Raw genomic sequence first — 9,668 nt, 5'->3', positions numbered from 1 at the left:
TTTTTGTCTTCTTCACAGGGTCTTTAACAGGCGACAGTTTTCATTTTGACAAAGTTCAATTTATCAGTTTTTCTTCTCATGGATTGTGCTTTTGGTGTTATCTAAGAATTCTTCGTCCAATCCCAGATTCTGAGGATTTCCCCCTATGTGTTACACTAAAGTTTTACAGTTTTATATTTTACATTCAACCCTATGATACATTTTGAGTTCATGTTCTTAATAATGTGTGAGACTAAAGGCCAGGCTCATATTTGCCTATGGATGACCAATTACTCACACCATTTGTTGAAAAATACATAACACACACACACACACACACACACACACACACACTCACAACTTCTGGCACTTATTTCTTTATTTACTTATGTTTAAATAGTTAAATTAAATTTTATTTTAATTCCAGTGCAGTTAACATACCATATTCTATTAGTTTCAGGTATACACCATAGTGATTCAGGAATTCTGTATATTAGTGCTCATCAGGATGAGTGCCCCACCTTAATCCCCATCACCTATTTCACCCATCCCCTTGCCCACCTCCCGTCAGGTAACCATCAGTTTGTTCTCTATACTTAAGAGTCTATTCTTGGTTTGTCTTTTTTTCATTTTATCTCTTTGCTCATTTGTTTTGTTTTTCAAATTCCACATATGAGTTAAATCATGGTATTTATCTTCTTCTGGCTGACATTTTGCTTAGCATAATACTCTAGTTCCATCCACGTTGTTGCAAATGGCAAGATTTCATTCTTTTTTATGGCTGAGTATGAAATATTAGTAAGCAAGTAACATTATCTGACCTGGAGGCACTGGGTGTGGAGGTCCACTGAGGATGTCAAAGTACATGCAGCCTCTGTGGACTTCCTGTTGTATTCACCAAGGATCAAACAGTTGGTGCTGTGGACCCACAGCCTGAGCTGATGAAGTCACTCCTGCACCCCATCCCCCACACCAACCCAGTTCCTCCCACCCCAACACCCTTGAACTGGAGCCTCCAACATGCCCTTTTCAGCAGGTGAAGGTTTTTCCTTACAAAGCCAGTTCATAAATCTGGAAGAGGTGACTGCTTCTTCTAATAAGTAGACACCTACCCCAGGCTACAAGGATCATGAAGAATCAGGAAACATCACATCACCAAAGGAACAAAGTAAAAGTCTAGTAATGACTCCAGAGAAATGGAGATCCTTGAATTACCTGACAGAATTTAAAATAATTATTCTGAAGGTAGTCAGAGAACTATAAGAGAACATAGATAAATAATGTAATGAAATCAGGAAGATAATACAGGAACAAAACAAGAAGCTCAATAAAGAGATAGAAAAATGTATAAAAGAACCAAAGAGAAATTTTTGGAGCTGAGTATATGTCCAAAGGGAATGGAGACAGGCTCTTGAGGAGATATCTATCCTCCCTGTTTATTGCAGCATTATTCATAGCAGCCAATATATGGTATCAATCTAAGTGCCCATTAGCAGATAAATGGATAAATAAAATTATATCTATGAATATATACATATATATACATGAATATATACACATGACATATATATGAATATATTAATATTATTCAGCCATGAGAAAAGAAACTCCTGACATTTCCAACAATATGGATGAGTTTTGAGGGCCTTATGCTAAGGGAAATAAGTCAGGAAGAGAAAGACAAATACTGTATGATATTACTTACCTGTGGAATCTAAAAAAGCCAAACTCATAGAAACAGAATAGAATGGTGGTTGCCAGGAACTGGGGGTAGGGTGGGGAAAATAGGGAGATATTGGTCAAAGGGTACAAACTTCTAGGTATAAGACAAATATAGTTCTGGAGATCTAATGTACAGCAGCATAGTGATAGTTAGTAATATTGTATTATATACTTGACAGTTCCTAAGAGAACAAATCTTAAATATTCTCACCAGAAAAAAAGATGGTAATTATGTGATGTGAGGGAGATGGTAGTTAATGCTATGGTAGTAATTGTTTTGCATTTTTCTTTCTTTTTGAATTAATTTTTTAAAAAATAATTTTATTTATTTATTTTGAGAGAGAGAGAAAGCATGAGTCAAGGAGGGGCAGAGAGAGAGAGAGAGAGAGAGAGAGAGAGAGAGAGAGAGAGAAAATCCCAAGCAGCCTCCACACCATCAGCATAGAGCCCAATGCAGGGCCTGAACTCAGGAACAGTGAGGTCATGACCTGACCCAAAATCAAGAGTCAGACACTTATCTGAGTCCCCCAGGTGTCCCATGTTTTGCTATTTTGTAAGTATATCAAATTAGCACATTGGACCCCCTAAACTGACACAATATTAAATGTAAATTTTATCACAGTAAAGCTGCAAAGAATAGTTTTGGATGCATTAGTCACATGTATTTTAAAATTCATATCAGATAACGCTGATGTCTGGATCACCTGTAGGTTTGTTTCTATCATCTGATTTTTCCCTTGCTTCTCTTTTTGGTATGCTTGTTAATATTTGTTTGAATACTGGATATTGCAAATCAAACAGGGTAGTGGCTTTAGATGATGTTATTTTCCTTCTGAAAGTATTCACTCTATCCCCCAGTAGTGATATAGAATAAGAATAGTCTCTTTAATTTTTCAGAGACTGCAATGCCTTGAGGCTTAGCTCCATACTTTGTAAGGATTGTTTTGCCTCTGGTGTACCCCTTCTTTTAGGCTGTTGCCTCTCCAACCAATACCTTGGAGTGTTTACCAAAACTTGTCTTCCTGTGTGGATCACCAACTCTACTTTTTATTTCCCTATCATGCAAATCTCTGATAAAATGCATTTCAGATCCTTTCTGCTTGATTTCTTTGTCTTTGGGCCTATGAAAATTAGGAATAAGAATGCTTCAGGGGGATGGTGCATGCTTTTATTTGCCTTTTCTGTACCTTTGCACTTTCAGGGATCTGGATCATTCACGTTCTGTCTTGGCCAGGTAGAACTCCACGGTTTGTTTCTCTAGCCCATAATATTGCTGAAAGCTCTGTTGGCTTCTCCACACTTTGCAGGCATCTGTAGGCCAGCACCCCCCAAGCCCCTCAGCCTGCACCGCTGAAGCCTGCCAGTGTCAAGGGGAAGCTCATTGGAGGACACAGGGCTCACCACAGAGAGCTCTACTTCCTTCCAGGACCTTAGACACATAGGGACCTGGGTCCTTAAAGAAACTTTTTTGCTTTACTTTGTTCTTTTAATATATTTTGTATTTAGTTGCCCTCGGTGGGAGTGTTGGTGTCCTATAAACTGCTCTGTCATAGCTGGAAGCATAAAATCCTTGAACCTATATTTTGACCAAGATTTACCTGACTCAAAATTCCTTAATCTTTCTACTGTAGCAGAATATCTACTCAATATCTACTTTTCATGCAAATATGTCCTCAAATAATAAAAAAAATCTGTTGATAAGACATGTGCACATACAAACACACACACTCATAAATTATACTCAGGATTTCACTGAATGCATCAGAAAACAGTTGCTCTGGATACTTTGAAGTGATGGTCTAAGTCCCAATTTAAATACAAATAGGAAAACAACATCACCACCATGAAAGCCTGGCTTTTCTTTTGTCCTAGATGGCAACCAGCTTTCACAGACACACAGAGAGAACCACAGTTTCCTGGAGGTCCATGACCACTGCCTGGGGGACTCTGGCTCAGTCATCCAGAGTGGTTATGAGGACATTGTCACCATATTGTTGTAGCTATGTCTTTGTGCTTTCTCCAAAACCCTTCCATCTGTGGACCTTCCTCAGTTTTGTGAGGCAGGAAGGGTCTGTGGAGCTGGATGGAGGGAACACCTCAGCTTCAAGCATGTGGAGCCTCATCTGCCTGGGCATACCCATCCTATCCCTCTCTGGAGTCCTGTCTTCTCCCTGGGAAACCCTCCACTGCCTCCCCCAGCCCTCCCTGCCCACTTGCTTCAGCTCCCTTTGGGCCTAGGTGCCTCTGTGTGTCCCACCTCTTGCCACTTTCTTACCTGGGCCCTCCAGCCATATCACATTTCTTGGAGTTGCCTGAACCCAAGCCTCTCATATTTCCACTTCTTTGCAACAATGAACCTTCAATGAAAACACTCCTCCCTCGCTTCCCAGCTTCTCTGGCCTCTCACAGTTGAAGATACTACCGTAAAGGGGCCTTCCTGGATCCCCCTGGCTGGGGGCTGGGGATGCCTACGGTTGCGGACCCACAGCTACCCTTGGCCGTTGTGCTCCCTGCCCTGGTTGCCTTTTATGGCATATATACATCTTGACTCAGTCTCTTGTAGTCCCTTCCACCCCTGCCAAAGGAGCAGCCCTTACAGTGGGGGTGGTGCTGATGAAGTCAGATCCCTTTTAGCCTGGCTGCTAGCTCTGGAAGTGGAGGATACCAGCAAGGCCTATAGAGACAAGAAGTCTTGTTTCAGGAGCTGGGATGTGGGTCCTCACAGTATTTCAATGGACTGAGGATGAGGGGAAAGGGTGAGGGTGTTACATTTTGATCCACAGCATGAGCACATGTAGGATGACAACAAATATGAATGCAGTGGGCTCCTGGGACAGGGCACACCAACCTGGCTGAAGCATGATACCTCTCTGCATGCTCAGATGGGGGAACAGTATCAGAGTCAGGATTTGAGTCCAGGTTCTCTGCTACTTGCCCTTAGCTCTGGTCTCAGACCTGCTTCCATTCAGCAATCAGGGGTTGACCTGATGACCAGGGCTCTGGACCTGTCAGTGGCTTCAAAGCTGCTGGATAGGTCGCATTGAGTCTCAGAGCAGAGCCTGAGTCAAGGACAAGGCTGGGAGCACCTGTGAGGAAGGGCTTGAGGTTGAAGGAGAATGGGCAGAACTGTGCTTGGAGGACTCAGTGGTTCCATTTAATCTGGTGGCCTTGGAGACAGACAAGGAAAATGACACGGGGATGGGGCAGGAGGAGGCAAAGCCCTCCCTACCCTCAAAAGGCAGAGCCGAAACATCTTTGCTAGTAGCACCAGATCCACTGGGGACCTGGATGTCCCCAGGGTGTACATCTTGGCTAGGATGCGGATGAGGTCTGTTGTCAATGTGACCTGGAATCTGTTTTCTAGAGCCTGTTCTTCTGCTAGTCCTTGGGCCATCAGCTGGCCTCTCACTGCCTTTGTTCAACATCTGACAGTGGCCCCTGAGGGATCCAGGCCACCTCTGCTTTCACCTCTGGTGCTGGAATTAGGTGAGGCTAGACTGAAACTGTGGAGCTACCACTGCTGGGGCCAGGACAGCAGGAGAGGGGCATTTCAGGAGGGGGGAGGGTGGTGGGCCAGCAGAGGGAGGGTGAGGAGAGGGAACAAGCCCTGTGAGGACTGCATGGGGAGGATCACAGTGCTAGCTTTGTCTGTTCAGGCCCCGCAAGAAGCAGATACTACAGTCCATCACTTCCAATAGTAGGAAAGTATTTTAATAAAAGGTGTTTATAAAGTATGTGCATAGGGAAGCCACAAGACAGAGGGTGGTCTCTTGGGTCACAAAGCTGCGACCACACCAGGTCTGAGCGGGTCAGGGAAGGGATGGTTACAGGAACCCAGTGATGAAAGGGCTTCCTGACAGCAACTGCACTATCTCTGCTCAGCTGTGGAAGACCGGTGGACTGCTGGGTTCCTGCTGAGAAAGAAAAACCCTGACCTGTCACATGCCCTTGCCTCTGTCCCTCTGAACTCCTGCTTGCTGAGGCCAGCTAGGAGCAGAGGGCAGGAGGGCCATGTTGATCATCTGTCCAGGTCGGGGAGCATTGTGGCCCAGGGTGGGGAGAAGGTCTGCAGAGGGACAAGGATAGCTATAGGCAGAGGACACTTTGTGGAGCTTTGTTGCCACTGTGTCCTGGGCCCCCGGCCCTGGGTGTGTGCTTACACTAAGGAGAGATGGGGTTTTCCAAGCCCCAGCCTTGGTCTTACTGTGCTCTGGATGTCAGACTGTTGGAGCCAGAGTTGGGGCCTCCAGCCTTGCTATCCCCAGCTTTACCCTCTTGGAACCCCTATATTCTGGCAGGGGTCTCCCTTTCCAGCACCTTTTCTATTTCCTTCTTCCTCTTCTCATGCCAGAAAATGTAGCATCTGGGCTAGGAAACAGGGTGGAGATAAGTCAGGGAAGGATAAGTCAGTGTGTCCTCCCTGGGGATGCTGGGGCTTGGAAAGTAACTCACCCACTTCCAGCTACAGATGCCAGGAACAGAATAATGCCAAGGCTCACAAACCATGCAAAGGTACTCCCAGTACTGGCTGAGGATATAAAAGAGGGAGCCAGGTATTTGGGAATAGTGAGGAATCTGGGCCTCTTTTTTCCTCCTTTTATTTGCCCACTCAGCCTCTTCTTTCTTCCTTTTATTTGCCTACTCACTCATTTGTTTGCATGCACTTACTGAGCACCCACTGTGTGCCCTGCATATTTCTATAGAGGAGTGAGACACAGTCCCTGTGCTCTAGGAGGGAGACAGAGGAAGCAGAGCAGGACAGAACAGAGGAGAAGTAGCCACTAGGAGGGCTGATGAGCCTCAGGGGGTGGGAGCTGGTCAAGGAAACATTCTTAGGAAACAGGACTTTTAGTTGGACTTTGAAAGATAAGTTGGATTTCAGTTTCAGTCCCACAATTAAGGACTGAACTGTGTTCCAGGCAGAGGAAACAGACAGCTCAAGGGCAGAAACACGAAGCTATCTGTATGTCCAGCATGTCAGCAGCTCAGTGTGACTGGGGAGTCAGTGCTGGTGGGAGATAAGCAGAGGCTGTTTGCACAGGACGCTCCAAGGAGATGGACTTTATCTGTGGGGCAATTGGGCTATAAACAAGGAGTGTCATAAGTAGATTTGCTCCTTGAGAAGGAGTTCTTTGGTTGTTAAGATGTGGCCAAGAGGGGCAGGGAGGCCAGTTGAGAGATGCTGACATAATCCAGGTGAGAAGTGAGGATGCCTGAAGAACCATGGTAGATATAGAAATGAAAATATGGCAACTCATTTAAGAATTATTTAGTAAGATTTGATGATTGCGTGTACCGAGTATGGGAGAGGGAGGTTCCCGATTTAGGAGGCTAAGGACTTAAATGGGGTCATTTGCTGAGAGGGGCCCTGAGAGAAGAGTAGATTTGGGCAGTGGGGATGAGTTTGAACAAATCTCCAGGCATGCTGGCTTTGAGGTCCTGAGGGGCCTCTGGGGGAGATGTCCTAGAAGCAGGTGGCTCTATGGCTCTGAAGCTGGACATATGACATCAAGAAATCCAAGCAGGTGCTATCATCTCTGGTGAGGATGGAGTGAAAGAAGAGCTCGGGGCTGGGCAGAGGAGGAAGACAATCCAGACAGAGACAACAGCGATCTGGGATGGAGTGGGGGCAGGCTGGAGGCAGGATGGCCTGCTGCCACTGACCTGGGCAAAGAGTGGGGTCTTTGCAGGTGAGGAAGTGTGTCTTGCAGTTGGCACAGTTCATGACCTCCAGTGTGGAGCGTAGGTCTGTGAGAGGAGATGGGCAGGAGCCTTAGCCAGAGCCATGTGCCCCTCATCCCTCATCCCCCCACCTAGGTCCCCACACATGCTCACCACAGGACTTGCTGCAGGCTGCCCAGGAGGGTGAGATGGTAGAGAAACTGAGGTGCTGGGGAGGCAGACAGAGCCAGGAAGGGTTGGGGTGTGAGCAGGAAAGGGAGCTGGGAGGAAGTGTGGATAGGCACCCAGTATGTGGGCAGGGGAGGGGGCTCCTGGGGAGGCATGCAGGAGGGGCTGAAGATTGGGCTCTGCTCTTCTCAGTCTTGGGGAGGTGACTGGGCTCTGCTGTCCACAGTCCTGGGGAGGTGAAGGACTGGGTGGTGGGTGGGGGCCAGCTCCATCTCTCACCCTTCTCCTTCAGCTCCTCAGATATCTCATCCAGCTTCTCAGTAAACACCTTCTGCTGGATATGAATCTCTTCCAAAAGTGATGGTTTATCTGGGACGAAGAGGAGGAGATGGTGCTTTCATCACCCACATTTTATAGTTGGAATCAATTGCATAACTCTTTCAAGGTTGGGAATTCAAGTCATTTTTTCAAACAAAAACTGCACAGAGCACACAGATGCTGTGTCTGTCACCACTCTTCCCCACATATCCCCACCCCAGGCCCGTGGGCCTTCTGGGAGTGCCTTGGGGGACTGGGTTTTCTCAACCCAAGCTTGGGGCTTCCTCACTATCTCGGAACTTCTTGATGGCTTCATCTATGTGATTGAATAATTTGGCTGCTGCTTCTTCCATACGGTTCTGATCTGAGAACAGGACATGGGATGAAGGGCAGTTGGGGATATAAGAGCCCAGGCCAGGTAAAGGGATCCCTGGTCTTTAGGCTGTGCCTCACCAAGATACCAGGGTTCGATGAAGACATGATCCTTCAGGAATAAGGTGTGGAGGCTTTGGGAGAGCTCTGTGGGTGGCCCTGGGGTGCCCCAAAGAATCTGCAGATCATAGTCTAACAATGCAGGCAGTCCTGGCCAGCAGAGGAGACAGCTCTTCCCATTGGCAGCAGGTAGGAGACAGCCGAGCAGGAGAAGCAGCATCTTCTGGGGGTCTCTCCTCTGTCCCCTTATCACCCTTCCTGGAAGTTCCATATGGAATGATGATACCCCCTTCTCCCTAGAAACAACATTCTCTTTGCAGAACAAAAGTAAATTCCGTAGGGTAAGGTGAGGGTCAGCTATGGTCCAAACCTGAGCTTTGGTGTCAGACTCAAGTCATCACCTCAATATCTTCCTCTGAAGATGGAGTCACTGATGCTCTTGGGGAGGATTCTTGTGAGGACCAAGAAACAGCTATGCAGTCTTGTGGCTGATGGTCAGCTCTCCTAATGGCATTTACCACATATGAAATAGTTCAACAGGCTGAAATTTGAGAGGTCAGGAGGGAGCGTCATAAAGAGATTAGTTGTGTAAAGAACCTGAATCACTTTTGCACATAGAGGTGGTCACTCACAGGGAAGCTTATGCAATATATAAACTAGTAGTTGTCGTGTGCCTGGCCAAGCCAGAGTGACTTAGACAGCTATTCCCATCATAGTATAGACAGATCATAGACAGAGTTACAGCCTATTCTTGGATGTACAGACAGAGAATTCCTCTTTGGGCCAGCAGTTCTTATGTGTAATGTGTTGAAGAAAAGCAAAGCACCTTACTCTTCAGTAAAGAAAAAGCCATTTGGATATTTGTCACTGCTCAGCTGGTAAGTTTTGCCTTTCCATGCCATGCTTCCAATCAGCTTCTGAGTGCCTCAGGCTGGATTATGAGCAACTGAAAGCCATCAGGCATTTGAAGAATGTTTCTTACAGGAACAAGAGACAAAAACAATGGCAAGAACTCAAAACAAAAGCAAACAAAAACCACAGGATAAAGAAAGGGCACAAAGATATGGTGAGAAGCACAAGAAAACTTAGAAACCCACTATTTAAATTAAAATATTGTTTTCTCCAGACAGGAAGAGGCTGCCATGTAAAGGAAAAATAGAATAAGAAAGAGTTATTGAAGATTAAAAATATGATAGCAGGAATTTAAAAAATTCCATAGAAGTGTTAGGATATAAAGTTTCAGAAATCTCCCAGGCAGAAGTACAGAAAGACAGAGATAAGAAATAGGGAAGAATAAATAATGTTAAATAATCAATCCATGAAGTCCCAACATCCAGCTAATACAAGTTTCAGAAAGAAAGAACAGA

At 45.8% G+C, this 9,668-nt stretch overlaps 1 protein-coding gene across 10 annotated transcripts; it reads right to left on the bottom strand.

Annotated features, from left to right (window-relative positions):
• Window positions 1-5,390: 5,390 nt before the first annotated feature.
• TEX51 (testis expressed 51) lies at window positions 5,391-8,804 on the bottom strand. Of its 10 annotated transcripts, none has more exons than XR_009257664.1 (8): window positions 8,323-8,796; window positions 8,159-8,233; window positions 7,831-7,920; window positions 7,537-7,554; window positions 7,366-7,449; window positions 6,154-6,229; window positions 5,906-6,064; window positions 5,391-5,615 (listed from the first exon to the last, which is right to left on the bottom strand). XR_009257664.1 is itself a non-coding variant. In XM_058715592.1 (8 exons), the coding sequence occupies exons 1-8, from the start codon at window positions 8,347-8,349 to the stop codon at window positions 5,580-5,582; spliced, it is 444 nt and encodes a 147-aa protein (XP_058571575.1). In that variant the 5' UTR covers window positions 8,350-8,804; the 3' UTR covers window positions 5,391-5,579. The 10 variants fall into 10 exon arrangements, 9 of the variants coding, with proteins under 9 accessions (XP_058571575.1, XP_058571566.1, XP_058571567.1 ...); XM_058715592.1 differs by having other exon boundaries at window positions 6,019-6,064; window positions 8,331-8,804; XM_058715583.1 differs by having other exon boundaries at window positions 6,019-6,064.
• Window positions 8,805-9,668: the final 864 nt, after the last annotated feature.

Source organism: Neofelis nebulosa, chromosome 2, assembly GCF_028018385.1.
Source record: "Neofelis nebulosa isolate mNeoNeb1 chromosome 2, mNeoNeb1.pri, whole genome shotgun sequence".
Lineage (NCBI taxonomy): Eukaryota > Metazoa > Chordata > Mammalia > Carnivora > Felidae > Neofelis > Neofelis nebulosa.
This window is presented reverse-complemented; position numbering and strand designations above follow the sequence as displayed.